Source organism: Salvelinus sp. IW2-2015, linkage group LG30 (assembly GCF_002910315.2).
Source record: "Salvelinus sp. IW2-2015 linkage group LG30, ASM291031v2, whole genome shotgun sequence".
Lineage (NCBI taxonomy): Eukaryota > Metazoa > Chordata > Actinopteri > Salmoniformes > Salmonidae > Salvelinus > Salvelinus sp. IW2-2015.
In genome coordinates, this window is record NC_036869.1 from 13,860,449 (window position 1) to 13,879,862 (window position 19,414).

Below are 19,414 nucleotides of genomic sequence, written 5' to 3' on the forward strand. Positions count from 1 at the left end.
CAGTATATACATATGAAATTAGTAAAACAGTATGTAAACATTATTAAAGTGACTAGTGATTCCATGTCTATGTACATAGGGCAGCAGCATCTAAGGTGCAGGGTTGAGTAACCTGCTGGTAACCGGCTAGTGACAGTGACTAAGTTCCGGGCAGGGTACCCAGCTAGAAATGGCTATTTAACAGTCTGATAGCCTTGAGATTGAAGCTGTTTTTCAGTCTCTCCGTCCCAGCTTTGATGCACCTGCACTGACCTCGCCTTCTGGATGATAGCGGTGTGAACAGGCCGTTGATGGTTGGTTGATGGTTGATGTCCATGGGTAACCAGGCGGCCATTATGGAGCTAATGGGAGAAGGGGAACCGGGGGCTCGTTTGGCGACGGCCATGGCCAAGGGCATTTAATGCAGCCTCCCCTCACTGCAAGGGAACCTATAAACAGCTCCCTTACCACTAGCTCACAGCCAACTCCAACCCCTATTGAGAGGTCCTCTCTACTGTCCTCGGTGCTTCTGTAGCGGAGGTAGTTTGGAATCATGCTCTTGTGATGAGGTAGCCTTGTTTAAGACCAAATGTCACCCTCAGACATTGAGGATTTACTCTGTCTAATGGTTAACAGGTTGGGTTGGCGCCTTTTCTTTATTACTTTAACAGACTGATGTGGAGAGAGAGAGAGCTGTAACGTGGGTTCGATCCATGGATCCTGCGGTGCAGAGGCAACTCACATACACCATTCTACAGTACTACTCCCTACACACCATCTAAGCCCAGGCCAGGCCTCAGATGGAGGCAGTAGTAGTCTCACATACACCATGCTGCATTACTTTTTGCTTAGTGCAGGGACTCTGACCTTCGCTGAATGATGTACTGTACTAGTTGAATCTATCAGCATGAAGAATCATAAATGAAAGGTCAAGGCAACCAGTGCCCTGAATCTTTTCCTTGACATTTTCACCAACAGTCTAAGGGATTTTCATGAGGAGATCCCTCTCTGCTGAGGTCAATGGCCTAAATTGATTCCATAAAATGTATCATTATGTTCTGTATATTGATTCTTGATCATCGTTAGCTCTCTGACAAAGTGCCACTCAGATTGACAGGTAGTTTTCACTGTAATGCCTTGTCACTTGTTTTGGAACAGACCTGTTTTGAATAATCAAAAACTTTGTTGCTTTGCATTTTCTATTTAGGCTTAAATGTGTAACCTTTACGCTCAAGTTTAACATAGTGTGCTATAACTTGAGTGGTAAAACCGCCAACCCCAGAAAACACATATTTGTAAGACCAGGGTTCAGTTGGCATTTCTCCTCCCTAACAGAAATACTTCTCAGTTTCATCAGCTGTCCGGGTGGCTGGTCTCAGACGAAGACAGATGTGGAGGTCCTGGGCTGGCGTGGTTACACGTGGTCTGCGMTTGTGAGGCCGGTTGGACATACTGCCAAATTCTCAAAATGTATGTTGGAGGCGGCTTATAGTAGAGAAATGAACATTCAATTCTATGGCAACAGTCAGCATACCAATTGCAGYCTCCTTCAAAATGTGAGTCATCTGTGATATTAGGCTTTGTGACAAAACTGCACATTTTAGAGTGGCTTTTTATTGTCCCCAGCACAAGGTGCACCTGTGTAATGAGCCGCTTTTTGTTATGCCACACCTGTCAGGTGGATGGATTATCTTGGCAAAGGAGAAGTGCTCACTAACAGGGATGTAAACAAATTGGTGCAAAAAATTTGAGAGAAATAAGCTTTTCATACATATGGAACATTTCTGGGATGTTTTATTTCAGCTCATGAAACATGGGACCAACACTTTACACGTTGCGTTTATATTTTTGTTCAGTATATTAGACTGCACTGTGTTCATCTCGCCTTTCATTATATAACACACTTTCATGGGATTTCTTGCCATAGGACATATATCAGGATAAGGATCTGTATAACTATTATGTCACAGGATCTGCTCAGAGAAGGACTTGGTTGAGGTCATATGGCTTATGGCTTATGATGGCAATGGACAAAATTAAAGGGATTATGTGAAAGGGCTCAATAAATATGCATCCTGCTGATATTGTTTTTCACAAATTAAAATAAACTTATGAGCTTCACCTTATTACATATTACAATATAGTAATATTATAAGTCTTACAATGCATTATAACCACATCATTAATGCATATTTGCAGGCTGAAAATATTGTCAAAAGACGTGTGCCACCAATATCTCCTGAGAAAAACAGAGCGCATGACACCTCACTGCTCTCCAGGTTGGCCACAGCTGTCGGTGGTGATTCTGTTATGTGACATCAAGACAGAGCAGCGGAGCGGAGAAGTGGCCAGGCCTCCATTCAAATGAATATCAATCATGCAAAACGCCCCTCCCCTCGAACGCCCCGCGGTCTGTGATTGGTTCAGTGGGGACCAACCTGCCAGCGCTGGCGAAAGCTGTTGTATCAATGTCCATTCACTGACCGTAGGTGTCAGCGGGGACAACAATAACGCTACATACCTAATGTCCGCTGTCCCTTCCGTGGCTCCTGAATAGACAAAATACTATTCTGAAAGTAGCTTTGGACGTGACCAGTAGCCAGCTCCGGCCAATATGCTGGACAAGGGATTTTAAAGAACAGTAGAAATGTTTTAATAAAAGTGAATCCAATTTCTTGCAAGCTCTCCAAAGACGATATCTCAGCAAAAGCTTTGAAAGAAGACACATCTCAGCAATTGGAATATATATATTTTTGATTTGGGGGGGCCAGAAGATATTTCAGCAAGACCAAAATACTTGTTTTTTTTATAAAAAAATGAATCAGCCAGGGATGCTGCTCGCCTGTTTGGCGGCTTATATCTGTTTGAGTAAGTATGCTTTTTATTGTAATATGTATGKGGTTATATGCGTTTGTTGTTTTTGCACTACAACTTTGATGGAGTGGGGGACTGGGGACCTATTGATAGCCTACAATGGTTCAGCGGTTCATTCTTCTGTCTATGTGTTTAAGAAATTAGGGTGTAACAGTTGGCCTATAATTCATGGAAACGGCATAATTTCGAATCGAAATAATTTTTTGTTCATTGTTTAGTTTGTGTCATTGAACAACATCTGGTTATGCTGTTTCAAAAGCKATGTGTAAGCATATGCATTTTCTTTATGTCGGCTCTACAGTTCGTTAGACACAGTATTTTCTCTCTTGATTTAAAATGCGATGCTGTTACACTTAGATATAAACATTATCTATTCATGTATGGTTAATCCTGTTACAACAATGTTGCTCTTTTCAGGATAAAATGTAAGATGTTCCTTTTCAGAGAACATTGAATACACACGTGTGTGCTCCTTATTTTGGAGCTAAGGTAGGCCTATGTGATAATATGAAAACTTTTTCGATACAACCTTTCCCTCTCAGTTATAGGCCTACAAAATAATTTGATCGCTTCCCCTTCCATCCATTGCTGACGTAGAGTTCATCTTCCAACTCAAACTTAAAAAGAAGAGGCTATTTTGTGCTACCTTTTTTCAAGTCAATCGATAAATATCGAGACCAAATCTGGTCATATCAAATGTGTTGAAGAGGCTAAGGGTAGTTTGATTAGGCCCATAAATAATTTGCCTAACACGTACACCACATTGGAATTACAGATAGGAACCCTAAAATGTGATGATCAAATCAAAGTCAAGTTCATTTCAGCTCCTTTTAGAACAGTACCAAAAAATCACCTGTCTCTTAAAAATGTCCCCCCAAGTTTGTAACAAACAAACACATTATAGGCCTAACAACTCATATAAAGACTTTATATAAAGAAACTAAGATATATCATTTCATATGATTTAGAAAGTTAAGGCCTAACTTAAAAAAAGGCCCTAGGTCCAGTGTGTTGGGGACCTTTGTATTGTAATCGAATCCGGCAACATATAGTATTCAGTCTAAACAACAACTCAGTGAAGGAGCGGAACAGAAGGTGTGTGGGACAGTTGGACTAGAGAAAGGGGTTTAGGGAGGGACCTATGACCTTTTAGGGAGAAAGAGGGGGCTGTTGTGACCTAGGGTGGTGGGGTAGGGTGGGGGACTTAACCTTTGGGGTCCCCTTCTGGTCAATGGAGTGGTTGGTAATGGGGGAACAAGAAAAGCCAGGGAGACAATGGCCAGGCGCCTCACCCCACCCCAGTAGTGACCTGACCCTCACACACCCTCATCTCCATAACACTGGCCCCACTCCCTCTCTGTGAGTCTGGCCCAGAGACCTTATTAAAAAGGCTGTGTGTGTGTGTCCGTCAAGCGTAATCCTCCCACAGCTGCCTGTGACCATGTCCACATCACTTCCCCACCACGCACGCACGCACACACACACACAACACACACACACACACACACACACACACACACACACACACACACACACACACACACACACACACACACACACACACACACACACACACACACAACACACCACCACACCACACACACACACACACACCATCCAGAGGTACCTAGATATAGGGATAGGACCCCTCCAAGTCCAACAAGACACCCCATTGGTATAATCCACACAGGGACAATAGCCCTGTGCTGGGCCACTGCTCAATCCCTCCATCCAGCATTAAAGGAGGGAAACATCTCTATCCTCTTTGGGCTTATGGTAATACATGGCAGATCTCCCCTGCTGAAGATACAATTATGGGGGCCAACGTGACAGGCCTATCGCAGCACGGATCTGACAGAGCTAATCCCACCCCATAACCCATGCATGCAGGGCGACTCGTGGGAAACCTGACACAGAGACACTGATAGCGTGCTGATGACATGGTGTGTGGGTTTTTTACCACTGTGTTGTGTAAAGCAGATGTAGAACCAGTGTCATTCATCTCTTAAAGGGATGTTCCGCTCAAAATACAACCTAGTGTTATTTTTAAGATCAATTCGGAATGGAAGTGGATGATATTAGCATATCACAATCCCTAAATATGTAGGATKTTAATTTGAGCCATTTTGCTATAGCAGGAAAAGAATCCTGCAGCAACAGGACATGTAGATTATAATCAATGGACATTGTTGTAGGGGTTGATACATTTTTCATTAGGGAAAATCAAGTCTGAAATTTCTAAATGGAAATCACAAACTTCAGAAACCTTTTTAAACCTTCAAATAAACTACAAGTTTTAAATGTCCTGAATTGCAGGAAAGTTTTCCTGCAACAGGGTGATCAAATCAATATCCTATATCTCTAGGTGCTTAAATAGTGTGAGTGTTTAATAGTGTGAGTTCACCTAGGCTACTAGGTCCTCAAACCTCCTCAGACGTTCACTCTACTCTTCCTGTGTAGCAGAGCGGCTACCATTCATTGGCTGCTGCATGAGCCTACTATAGTCTTCCCTATCACTGACACTCACTGATGGGATGATGGGGACAGAGGTCCTATGGAGACCCTGTCATGATCTGCTCAAATGTGCACTGCTCTTTCTAATTACACAAGCAGTAAGCACCCTTGGGACATGCACTTCCCATGCCGTTCAATGCTATTGTTATTCTTAAAGCTTTGCCATCCAAACCATCATCTGACGAGAGTTATATGTTGTACCATTTGCTATTGGTGTGCAATTAATGAGACCAAAACAGGCACTCTATACAGAACTACAGCAGATATGAGACAAACAGTCAGTTGAAGTTGGTGACAAACACAGAACACTGTCTGACACACTACAATGTTCCAGTTCAGCTTCCGTGTGTGTCTATCATCAAGGGCACCTGGGACATTAGACCTCGCTCTTTGCCTGGGTTTTTATCAATAGACCGCCAGACAATTAGCGGCCTGATCGAGCACCTGGTTAGTTAATTCTCTCTGGTATTAATGCTCAATGTTATTATAATTTTTTGGTACTTTTTACCTRTTTTTTCTCCACAATTTCATGATATCTAATTGGTAGTTACAGTCTTGTCCCATCGCTGCAACTCCCGTACGGACTCGGGAYAGGCGAAGGTCGAGAGCCGTGCGTCCTCCGAAACACACTGCTCGCTTAACCCGGAAACCAGCCACACCAATGTGTCTTAGGAAACACCGTACAGCTGGCGTCCGAAGTCAGCGTGCATGCGCCCGGCCGCCACAAGGAGTCGCTAGACCGCAATGGGACAAGGACATCCCAGCCGGCCAAATCCTCCCCTAACCCGGACGACGCTGGGCCAATTGTGCGCCGCCTCATGGGTCTCCCGGTCATGGCCGGGTCAAACCCGGATCTACAGATCGAACCCGAACCTGGATAGCAGTGTGATGCAGTGCCTTAGACCCCTGCGCCACTCGAGAGGCCAATGCTCAATGTTTAACCCGAGCGCCATTGTATAGTACACACATCCGTTATTTTAATTAAAACACCCCGAGTGTGAGGTAACCTTTACAGAGGAGCTGGTGTTTTGAATTAAAAGGCTGCATCATTGTAGGTTTTCATTAAGTCCCAACCCTTCGTGTAGGTAAATAAAGCACAGACTTGTCAATGACATTTACAACGGTACCAACATGGTACCTTGCTTGGTGCCATTTTCTGAAGCCATATCCAGTGGCCGTGACTGTGGTATCAAATTCAAAAAGGAAGACTTTGTACTCAAAATGACCATAGAGGTTCTAGATACTTTAGCCAGTGTTAAATTCAAACAGACATTCAGACATGGAAAAGGTGTATAGAAGCATTAATGACCCTATCAATGAGCAGACAATAGTTTGCTAACTCTGGGGCGAACTTTCAGGGACTATCTGAACTTGTCCAGTAAGAAACGCTTGTTTTTGTTTTCCGTTGCAAAGTGTTTTGCTACAGTGTGCCCTACTGAACACCACCCAGGTACTGCAGATATACCAGTAGATCGATTTATCGAAAGCCCTCAGGCCCAGTGTGGTAGGACCTTACAAGATAGCGCCCTCTGTGTAGATTATTATGTTATGTCCTAGGAGGACCCACCYTGGCCCACAATGCCTTTCTCTGTTTAATGAGATTTCCTTGATACTAGGAATAAGCTGTGTCCCCTTCTGCTGGCCCACACCCCAGTGATTAAAAACGGGAGGGCAAGCAGTGAGGTCTCCTCCCCATAGCATTGGAGATTATTGTTTATTGATCCAACGAGGGGTCCAGAGTAGGCCGAAATTTGTCCAGGCCCTTTTAAAACCGGTGTGTTTGTCCATCCCCATCAGAAACAATCCAATCTCCAAATGCAGATGGTCATTTCTGCTGTTTGTCCTCTGGGGACCTTCTCTGGTGATATATAATAAGAACTGAGAGGATCAATAGTTCAAAAAAAGAGACAGTTCTGATTTCATGGCTCTTTGAGTTGAGGTGGAGTGGAGATGTTTCAAATTGGGCCTGGATTATGTAGTTGATCRAAACACGCAAATAGCCTGAAATGTAAGGCTGTCAATTAAATGTGTTAATGTCTCCAGGCATGAAAACAAACCCACAGCTAAGAAAGCCAAGCTCTAAATTAGCTGATTCATAGTTTTTTTCTCCCAATGAATGGATAATATGTGTCCATTACAATCAAAATCAGTGCAGTAATTTGCATGCAGTGTTAGTTAATTGCCCCCATTTACATCTGTGAGGGAGGAGTCCAAACATGGGTGGCACATGCTTAGCTTCCTCCTCAACATCGGAAACAGTGGTGTCGTGTTTACTCCACTTTGAACTTGGCATATGCCAGCTAATGACGATCCTCAAACAAAACACTTGGGCAATTTGGGTGCCCCCGCCTCGCAAGCCGGTAGACCGCTACAATAGCATGTTTGCATAACCACTAAAAGGAGATGGGGATACMGAGCGAGAGAGAGAGTTTAACTCCCATTAGCGAGACAAAGGGGCTTGCCGCTGGGTACTGAGTCTCACACCTCCCAGCAATTCCCATTTTCCACACCCCGTTCCTTCAGGATTTCTCCTCCTAGCTCCCTAGGTCTGCATTCAGGCATTGTTTACGCCGGCTCCCCCACTGCTGTAATGGATCTAATGGGGAGAGAAGAGGGGAGGGGAGGAATTTTTCAAGGTGCATAGAATACATTTGTAATCCCACACAAAAGCCCGGGTTTACTTTTTGGATAGGAAGGAAAGGGGGATAGTTTCAATAGCTTTTCTCCCTTTTCCCCATCCTTTTTTGGCCACAGAAATTGAAWTGATAATCAGTTGTGGAGGATGAACAAAGTGGCCAAAGAAAGTGGTCACCATTCAGTCCTCGAAAATATATATACAGTATATTTTGTTATACTTTTCCCCCCATAAGATATTGCAAGACTTATTATCAGACATTATAAAAGCTCACAACAAGTTATATCAAGTTATAAAGCATTATGCCTGCAGGCTTTAAGTCATTATGCCTGCAAACCTAAAAATTCTACTTTGAGACATTTTCAGCACAAGTGCAGCCTACATTTCATGCACTACTGATTATAAAACTAAGGCCAATAGTGTCAGTGGATTTTTTAAATCAAATATGCCACCTGATTACGAATGTGAGACCAAATTTTCTCTCCCTGCCTAAAAACTTCATTGCACTGTAACAGACCTATAAAGAGTGAGTTTCTCAGGCAACCCCTCCATCCAAGTKCATTTAATAGAATGTTTATTGCCTTATTAAAGCCTATAGTACTTTGTGTGGAAGGTTGGTCCAGGGCCCAGTTTTAATATACTGGTTCTTCAGTCATAGTCTAGCTGTAGCTGGCTGCCACTCAAACAGAGATATAGAGAGAGACAGGGAAGGCAATGCTAGAGGAAGGCATAACGCAATCAATGAGGGGATTTGCGTATGTTTGCCTTATCCCGGCGCTCAGGACCCCCTTTCACTCTCTCTCCCTCTCTTTTTTGGGTGTGGGTGGCTGGCTAAGAAGATCACTGGTCCACGTCACAATASCCTGTAAAGTTCAGGGCCAGCGGCCCAGGAGACATTGGTTACCGAGTGAGGGGGGGGGGGTGAATGTGACAGACCTGGTGGCCGGATCCAAGTGTCCCCTCTATCCCTCCATCCCCCCCTCCCCCCTTCCATCAACTCTCTCATGACCCCTGAAGGATTAGGGTCACAGCCTCTAGGGTGAGGACAGGGTGGGGGATCCCTGCTGCTCAGGAAAAKKKKCKKAAAACTATTTTRGGACCCTCCACCTCTGAAATTGAATTAAGCCTCTAATTTGAGCACTCCATCACACATCCATATAAGAAAAGACCACATGGTAATAATGGATAATTAGCATAGTTGGGTCAACTTTTGACTGTTTTATGGAGAGAGAGAGCACATGTGAGCTAACTTCAAAGGCCTTAATCTAGCACCCAATTTCTTGTCGCTAGCTAGCAATATGTAGCAGCGGTGGCCATAGTGATTGCATTGCTGCATTGAAGGCATCACATCACCCAGATTAGAGCCTTGTGAATACGTTTATCCAGACACAAAAGAAGGGGACCCTTGATCAATCTCTTTGTCGATGCGTCAAGAAGCAATGGCTAATGCAGAAAGGCTATAGAGATGCATATTATTATGGTGGCTATTCAGTGCAAAGTTGGGCTGTGGCCTAGCAATTTGAACTGGGTTTAGAAAGCCATATATCTAAAATATGTTGGTCCATTATACTGACACAGTGCCTTCAGAAAATATTCATTACCCTTCACTTATTCCACATTTCTTTGTGTTACACCCTGAAATAACAATCGATTAAAAAAAAAAATTCACCACCATCTACACACAATATCCCATAATCACATTGTGAAAACATGTTTTTTGAAATGTTTGAAAATGTATTGAAAATGAAATACAGAATGATCAAATTTACATAAGCATTCACACCTCTGAGTAAATACATGTTAGAATCACCTTTGGCAGCAATTACAGCTGTGAGTCTTTCTGGGTAAGTGTCTAAGAGCTTTGTACAATATTTAAACATTATTATTTTTAAAATTCTTCAAGCTTTGTCAAGTTGGTTGTTGATCATTGTTGGACAGCCATTTTCAAGTCTTGCCATAGATTTTCTAGCCGATTTAAGTAAAAACTGTAACTAGGCCACTCAGGTGTCATCTTGGTAAACAACTCCAGTGTATATTTGGTCTTGTGTTATAGGCTATTGTCCTGCTAAATGGTGAATTTGTCTCCCAGTGTGTGGTGGAAAGCTGACTGAACCAGGTTTTCCTCTAGGATTTTGCCTGTGCTTAGCTCTATTCTGTTTCTTTTTGTCCTAAATTAAATCTACCATGCCGATGACAAGTATACCCATAACATGATGCAGCCACCACCATGCTTTAAAATATGAAGAGTGGTACTCAGTGATGTGTTGTGTTGGATTTGCCACAAACATAACGCTTTGTATTCAGGACATAAAGGTAATTTCTTGCAGTTTTACTTTAGTGCCTTGTTGCAAACATAATGCAGGTTTGGAAATAATTTATTATATACAGACTTCCTTCTTTTCACTCAGTAATTTCTGTAGGTTAGTATTGTGGAGTAGTTACAATGTTGTTGATCCATCCTCAGTTTTCTCCTATCACAGCCATTAAACTCTGTAACTGTTGTAAAGTTACTATTGGCCTCATTGTGAAATCCCTGAGCGGGTTCCTTCTTCTTCGGCAACTGAGTTAGGAAGGACGCCTGTATCTTTGTAGTGACTGGGTGTATTGATACACCACCGAAAGTGTAATTAATAACTTCACCATGCTCAAACGGATATTCAATGTCTGCTGTTTTTACATTTACCCATCTACCAATAGGTTCCCTTCTTTGCGAGGCATTGGAAAACCTCCCTGGCCTTTGTGGTTGAATTTGTGTTTGAAATTCTCTACTCGACTGAAGGACCTTACAGATAATTGTATGTGTGGGGTACAGATATGAGGTAGTCATTCAAAAATCATGTTAAACACTATTATTGCACATAGTGAGTCCATGCAACTTATTATGTGACTTGTTAAGCACATTTCTACTCCTGAACTTATTTAGGCTTGCCATAACAAAGGGGCTGAATACTTGTTGACTCAAGACATTTCAGCTTTTAATTTTTAAATCATTTGTAAACATTTCTAAAAACATAATTCCACCTTGATATTATGGGGTATTGTGTGTAGGCCAGTGACACAACATCTCAATTTAGTCCATTTTAAATTCATGCGGTAGCACAAAAAAAGTGGGAAAAGTGGGAATACCATATATATTGTATTTATTTTAATTTTATTTAACCTTTAACTACGCAAGTCAGTTAAGAACAAATTCTCATTTACAATGACGGCCTACCCCGGCCACACCCGGACGATGCTGGGCCAATTGTGCGCAGCCCTATGGGACTCCCAATCATGGCCAGATGTGATGCAGCCTGGATGTGATATATTATGTTGTTCTGAGCTGAACTTGGAACCTGACCTTACCACTTTGGGCCTGTAGAAGCTTAAATGGAAAATCCACTCAAAAACTATATTTTGAGGGCCTCCCGTGGTCTAGAGATTCTGGGTTCAAGTCCAGGCTCTGTCGCAGCCGGCCGCGACCGGGAGGCCCATGGGGCGGCGCACAATTGGCCCAGCGTCATCCGGGTTAGGGGAGGGTTTGGCCGGCAGGGATATCCTTGTCTCATCGCGCACTAGCGACTCCTGTGGCGGGCGGGGCACAGTGCACGCTGATACGGTRGCCAGGTGTACGGTGTTTCCTCTGACACATTGGTGTGGCTGGCTTCCGGGTTGGATGGGCATTGTGTCAAGAAGTAGTGCGGCTTGGTTGGGTTGTGTTTTGGAGGACGCATGGACCTTCGCCTCTCCCGAGTCCGTACGGGAGTTGCAGCGATGAGACAAGACTGTAACTACTACCAATTGGATACCATGAAATTGGGGAGAAAAAAGGGGTGAAAATACAACAACAAAAAATAAATATATATTTTGGTATTTGTTTCATTAGTTATCTGTTGATACAGTCCCAAAAGGTTTTGCATGAAGCAACGTGTCACCGGCTACATCTTCATGATGATGCAAAATGAAAAACTTGACAGCTGGCGTAAAAAAAAAATGTTTGGCTCTGTCAACAGTGGACTAATGAAAAGTGTTTTTTCTTTAAGGCTTGGCAAGGTACCCTTAGAAAACAGGTGTCCTTCTGTGCAAAGTAGCGAGGGCTACACTTCTGTTCAACAGTTTGGGGTCACRTAGAAATGTCCTTGTTTTTGAAAGAAAAGCCTTTTTTTTGGTCCTTTAAAATAACATCAAATTGATCAGAATTACAGTGTAGACAGTTTACTGTTGTAAATGACTATTCAGTTCAGATAAACAGATGCAAAAGTTCTCCGTCATTTTGATGGTACGTCTTATCATGCAAGTTCAAAAGCAGGGGGCATTGAGGCTTTTCGGGTGTGTCACTCTCTGACTCCCTTTCCCTCCCCCACCTCAACAGCTGGGAGAAAGGGATCTTGAGGGGTCAGGGCGGGACAGCGGTTTTTGGGTGGTTGGTGGGGTCAACTTCAAGAGGCAAATGGGGTGATCCAGTGGCATGGGAAAGTCACCCCGGAGCCTTGGTGAAAGGGAGGCAGGGATGTAGGGGGGGCATAAGAGGGGCAGATGGCCCCCATAGGGAGTGGGGGGTGTAGGTTTATGGTGATGGGACTTTCTAGGGTGTTGTCGGAAGGTGGGGTAAGAACAAGTGTGAGTGTCGTCACTGCGCCATTGTTGCCGATCTGCACTTGGTTCAATAGAGGTTCTCCTAACTTGACCCCACTAACCCTCTCTAGTCTTCTGCCTCCATCTCAGCCATTGTTCCTGCCCTCTTTGGCTCAATGACTCCCCGGCATTCAGCCCTATTATTGTGGCCGGTTTCAGTAAAAGTGTTTTGGACGCGGAACTAACACAGCCATCAATCAGTTGGCCGGTGTAGAGTGTCAAGTGCAGTTTTTGGGGTTGGAAGAGTTCGTCCCCGGGCTAACGTGGCTGTCCATCTCTATTCCGGTCCCCTTCTGTGTTGTTGCGTCTCAGACTTTGCTTGTAAACACAGATACATAGGGAATGGGATAGGAATCTTGGTGTATGAATGGATTAGAGACAGACAAGGCTCCCGCCATGGCATGCTCAATGCCCCAGTACAAAGTTCTGTGAGGTATAGTTTACAAATTCAGTTTGAAGTTTTTCCTTTAATGGATTGTCCCATAGGGTCAGAGTATCAATCTCCCTTACTGGTCCTCTTACCTGATCTTAAAGTGATTGGGTGAACAGGTACTGTATGGGTAAACTACTATATATAGCCAACATTGAGTTCCTTTGTGAATTCACCCATAGTGGGTGATTAGACACATGCAATAGCATCACCCCCACTGCACTGGTCTACAAAATGAACCAACACTGATGTTCTCAACCTTAACAGCCAATGATCTTCTTCACGCCCCTTTCTAGATGTATGTGGTGCCAAGGAGCTGGCGATCCTATTGGAGCCCAGTGACGTCATCGCTGTGCGGGATCGGCCGCTGATGCTGGACTGCCGGGTAGAGGGCGAGGGTCCCATCTCGATCACGTGGCGCAAGAACGGGGTGCCCGTAGTTGTGGGGGAGCGTGTACAGGTGCTGCCCAATGGGACCCTCTTCATCCAGAGCTTCCAGAAACGACTAGACAGAGTCGGAAGTGAGACGGATGTTGGAGATTACGACTGCGCCGCTCAGAACCGCTTTGGCATGCTGGTCAGCCGCAAGGCCCGTGTTCAGCTGGCATGTGAGTTCACCTGCCTTACGTACTGTTTTATGGTTCACTAGTGTTATTTATGTAATGGTGACCTACGTACCAGTCACTTATGTAGAGGGAATATCTAACACTCAATACACATACAGTACAATACACAGAGAACACTTCACCTATCTATCTATACACAACACAAGACACAATAGTATTGAGTATTAAAGGAAATGGTTAATTTACTCTTTCTGGCATGGTTGCTCTCCACCAGCCAATAACTAATTTCACTGAGAAATACAGTAGCTAAATAACTCATTTTAAAGACTGTATCAATACAAAGATTACCTATCTTAAGTCAGACCCTTTGCTATGAGACTCGAAATTGAGCTCAGGTGCATCCTGTTTCCATTGATCATCCTTGAGATGTTTCTACAACTTGATTGGAGTCCACCTGTGGTAAATTCAATTGATTGGACATGATTTGGAAGGCACACACCTGTATATAAAAAGGTCCCACAGTTGACAGTGCATGTCAGAGCAAAAACCAAGCCATGACGTCGAAGGAATTGTCCGTAGAGCTCCGAGACAGGATTGTGGGGAAGGGTACCAAAAAATGTCTGCAGCATTGAAGGTCCCCAAGAACACAGTGGCCGCCATCATTCTTAAATGGAAGAATGATGGCGACTCTTCCTAGAGTTGGCCGCCCGGCCTAACTGAGCAACCGGGGGAGAATGGCCTTTGTCAGGGAAGTGACCAAGAACCCGATGGTCACTCTGACAGAGCTCCAGAATTCCTCTGTGGAGATGGGAGAACCTTCCAGAAGGACAACCATCTCTGCAGCACTCCACCAATCAGGCCTTTATGGTAGAGTGGCCAGACGGAAACCACTCCTCAGTAAAAAGCACATGACAGCCTGCTTGGAGTTTGCCAAAAGGCACCTAAAGCACTCTCAGACCATGAGAAACAAGATTATCTGGTCTGATGAAACCAAGATTGAACTCTTTGGCCTGAATGCCAAGTGTCATGTCTGGAAGAAACCTGGCACCATCCCTACAGTGAAACATGGTGGTGGGAGCATCATGCTGTGGTGATGTTTTCAGCGGCAGGGCACGCAGAGACTAGTCAAGGGAAAGATGAACGGAACAAAGTACAGAGATCCTTGATGAAAACCTGCTCCAGAGCACTCAGGACCTCACTGTAGCTAGCGACCTCCACCTAATAATTATAATTTAAAAAAATATCATTACAATCACAATAAACTTAAACGGGAGGCAACAGTCATATAATATAATGGGTAATTGTTTATAAGTTTRGAGCTATCCCAGAAAGACATCAACGAAAACCAAATATTTTCACCTTCTGCTGTGGTTTGGTAACTTTCTGTTCTTCAACGGACTCTGGCTGGATTGAAGACGAAGCTAAGTTTTGAAAATGTCAAAGTATGCGGCGTCTCTCTCGCAACGGAGCCTTCAAACGCAAGGGGGCGTTTCATTTTCCCTCCGTTGTGGACGTCCCCATTGAAATGCATGACATTCGTAACGGAGTGCTTATGGGTAATGTGAACAAGGCTTTACAATGAGTAATATGTTCAATGTGTAGCCTGGCTACACAAACACACGATTAGTCAATAATATTCCCTTCTGAATGTGATTTAGGAGAGAACAAGCAGTGAATGTTACCAGGTCCTCCCATTCACTGTAATGCTACAGTAATTTCACCAGACAATATTTATATGTCCCTGCTTTACTCAGAAGTCATAAAAACAGTGGAGGCCAAACAATGGCTTTTGTCTTATCTATAGGAGATCACTACTTGTATTCCCCTTTCTGTCAAAACAGGAGAGTCTGTTCTCCATACTGCGAACACAATTGTCACATACCTGGCAACCCAAAACCCCATCGGAATCTATAGACTGTTATACATGATGCTCCACGCTGAGAACACCTTAGTTGCATATCTGGCAACCCGAGACCACCTCAGACTTTTTCATCTCTTCTTTGTGACATTGTGGGTGATGAATGGTACACCCCAGTAAGTGTACTGACACTTGGACACACACAAAACACACACACACACACAAAGCATTGTGTTCAGACAAGATTTAAGATAAACACGTGCATTCTGTATAGACACAAACTGTCCTGCGCATACTGTTCAACACCCAAATCCCGTAGCCCCCCCCCCATCGCTCTCGCTCTCTCCCTTCCCTCTCTCGGCTCTCTTCCCTCCCTCTCTCTCTCTCTCCCTTCGTTCTCTCTCAACACACCACACACACACACACACACCACACCAACACAACACACACACACACACACACACACACACACACACACACACACACACACACACACACACACACGTGACCGAATGAACAACTTTCATATGTTGTGCATGTGCATATTAAGTATATGTACATCTTATATATATATTTGTATAATATTGTTGGCTCTGCTGCTCATCTTGAACCAGGTCTCCTCTTGCAAAAGAGAGATTTTCTCTCAGTGAGACTATCCCGTGTCAATAAATGTTAAATGGAGATCTAACTTTTGTTGTTTTTCTTCCTCAGCCCTCCCTAAGTTCCACATACACCCAGAGTCCATGTCAGTGGACGATGGCGGCGTGGCTCGCTTCAAGTGCCAGGTCAATAGTGTACCCGAGGCAAACATCACTTGGGAAAGGGACAGAACCCCACTCAGTACTACCGACAACAGGTAACATCATCATAATACACCGAATGTATTAAACATTTGCGAACACCTTTCCATGACATAGACTGACCAGGTGCATCCACGGTAAAGCTATGGTCCGCTAGATGAAGGGGAGGAGACAGGTTAAAGAAGGATTTTTAAGCCTTGAGACAATTGAGACATGGATTGTGTGTGTMCCATTCAGCGGGTGAATGGGCAAGACAAAAGGGTATGGCAGTAGGTGCCAGGTGCACTGGGTTGAGTGTGTCAAGAACTGCAACGCTGCTGGGTTTTTCACGCTCAACAGTTTCCCTTGTGTATCAAGAATGGTCCACCACCCAAAGAACATCCAGCCAACTTGACACAACTGTTGGAAGCTTCGGAGTCAACATGTGCCAGCATTCCTGTGGAATGCTTTCAACACATTGTAGAGTCTAAACCTGACAAATTGATGCTGTTCTGAGAGCAAAAGGGGCTACAACTCAAAATTAGGAAGGGGTTTCTTATGTTTTGGACACTCAGTGTATATAGGCCTATACACTCCTACGCACGCACACACACACGCACACAGACACACACGTTTCATAATGTTATTATTTTGGGATGATTGCTAATGAACTTGGCACTTGGTGTCACCCTGCAAGATAGTTTGCTACATTAGCGATGTAGCTACCATGCTGCAGACAGAGATTTTGAAAAAGTAGCTAACTTTTAAATTCTCAGCAGAACTATATGTCACATCTATGTGTGCACTCACACCTCTCTAAACCCCTCCGTTTCCCTTGTCCAGGTACACTCTCCTGCCAATGGGTATCCTCCAGGTGACTGGTGTGAGGCGGATTGACGCCGGGGTGTACCGTTGTATGGCCTCCAACATCGCCAACACACGTTTCAGCCATGAGGCTGTGCTCAATGTAACCGGTGAGTGGTACTGACCCCACTCACATTAAGCCTTGTCCTGGACTAAAAAGCATGCTCAATGGCTACTCTCCATTGATAGCACATCTTATTTCAGGACTAGTCTTAATCTGTTCCTGGGAAACCAGCCCTTACAGTATAGATCATATAATTAGAGGGACCTGTCAATAGTGGACTTTCAATGGGTTTGTTCATGTAGCTTTTCAATCTATAATTTAGTTGTTTTGGACACTATAAAGAATATTAAACTGACCACGTTTATGCTAATCACATAAATGGTGATAAAATCCCTATAGGCCAAAGCCAAAGTCCGAACATGGTCTGGTTCAGCCCGAGGAACCTGTCTAACAGTAGTGTCTTATCTTCTCTCTTTGTGTGTGTTCGTGTCCTTTTTCTCTCTCTACAGGTGAGGCTTCCAGGATCTACAAGGAGCCAGTTATCCTCTCTGGGCCCCAGAACCTGACCATCACCGTCCACCAGACAGCCATTTTGGAGTGCATTGCCACAGGGAACCCCCGGCCCATTGTGTCCTGGAGCAGGCTGGGTAACAACTGTTCTCATGCAATCAGAATGGCATACAATAGCCTTAATTTATACCACACTGAGTTAATGATAGTACAGTCGTGGCCACATTTTTTAGAATGACACAAATATTAATTTCCACAAAGTTTACTGCCTCAGTGTCTTTAGATATTTTTGTCAGATGTTACTATGGAATACTGAAGTATAATTACAAGCATTTCACAAGTGTCAAAGGATTTTATTGACAATTACATGAGGTTGATGCAAAGAGTCAATATTTGACCCTTCTTTTTCAAGACCTCTGCAATCCAACCTGGCATGCTGTCAATTAACTTCTGGGCCACATCCTGACTGATGGCAACCCATTCTTGCATAATAAATGCTTGGAGTTTGTCAGAATTTGTGGGGTTTTGTTTGTCCACCCGCCTCTTGAGGATTGACCACAAGTTCTCAATGGGATTAAGGTCTGGGGAGTTTCCTGGCCATGGACCCAAAATATCGATGTTTTGTTCCCCGAGCCACTTAGTTATCACTTTTGCCTTATGGCAAGGTGCTCCATCATGCTGGAAAAGGCATTGTTCATCACCAAACTGTTCCTGGATGGTTGGGAGAAGATGCTCTCGGAGGATGTGTTGGTACCATTCTATATTCATGGCTGTATTCTTAGGCAAAATTCTGAGTGAGCCCACTCCCTTGGCTGAGAAGCAACCCCACACATGAATGGTCTCAGGATGCCTTACTGTTGGCATGGCACAGGACTGATGGTAGCGCTCACCTTGTCTTCTCCGGACAAGCTTTTTTCCAGATGACCCAGTCCAATCCCTGTACCTTTTGAAGAATATCAGTCTGTCCCTGATGTTTTTCGTAGAGAGAAGTGGCTTCTTTGCTACCCTTCTTGACACCAGGCCATCCTCCAAAAGTCTTCGCCTCACTGTGCGTGCAGATGCACTCACACCTGCCTGCTGCCATTCCTGAGCAAGTTCTGTACTGGTGGTGCCCCAATCCCACAGCTGAATCAACTTTAGGAGACGGTCCTGGCGCTTGCTGGACTTTCTTGGGCACCCTGAAGCCTTCTTCACAACAATTGAACCGCTCTCCTTGAAATTCTTGATGATCCGACAAATGGTTGATTTAGGTGCAGTCTTACTGGCAGCAATATCCTTGCCTGTGAAGCCCTTTTTGTGCAAAGCAATGATGACGGCATGTGTTTCCTTGCAGGTAACCATGCTTGACAGAGGAAGAACAATGATTCCAAGCACCACCCTCCTTTTGCAGTTATTCGAACTCAATCAGCATGACAGAGTGATCTCCAGCCTTGTCCTCGTCAACACTCACACCTGTGTTAACGAGAGAATCACTGACATGATGTCAGCTGGTCCTTTTGTGGCAGGGCTGAAATGCAGTGAAAATGTTTTTTGTGGATTCAGTTCATTTGCATGGCAAAGAGGGACTTTGCAATTAATTGTAATTCATCTGATCACTCTTCATAACATTCTGTAGTATATGCAAATTGCCATCATACAAACTGAGGCAGCAGACTTTGTGAAAAATCATATTTGTGTCATTCTCAAAACTTTTGGCCACGACTGTAGCTAAACAATGAGTTGATCTCTGTATCAGCTATTCTGCGTATTATGCACTATGTTGCTCTATAGATGAGTGAGTTGAGAAC

At 44.0% G+C, this 19,414-nt stretch overlaps 1 protein-coding gene across 2 annotated transcripts in view; it reads left to right on the forward strand.

Annotated features, from left to right (window-relative positions):
* The first annotated feature begins 2,464 nt into the window (after positions 1-2,464).
* The window catches only part of LOC111955245 (immunoglobulin superfamily DCC subclass member 3), a 39,790-nt gene continuing 22,840 nt past the window's right edge, over positions 2,465-19,414 (forward strand). For both annotated transcript variants that reach the window (XM_023975415.2, XM_070436083.1), the window contains exons 1-5: positions 2,465-2,847; positions 13,343-13,654; positions 16,182-16,326; positions 17,093-17,223; positions 17,627-17,764. In XM_023975415.2, the coding sequence (XP_023831183.2) occupies positions 2,796-2,847; positions 13,343-13,654; positions 16,182-16,326; positions 17,093-17,223; positions 17,627-17,764 (778 nt within the window). In that variant the 5' untranslated portion in view covers positions 2,465-2,795. The remainder of the gene's footprint in view (positions 2,848-13,342; positions 13,655-16,181; positions 16,327-17,092; positions 17,224-17,626; positions 17,765-19,414) is intronic.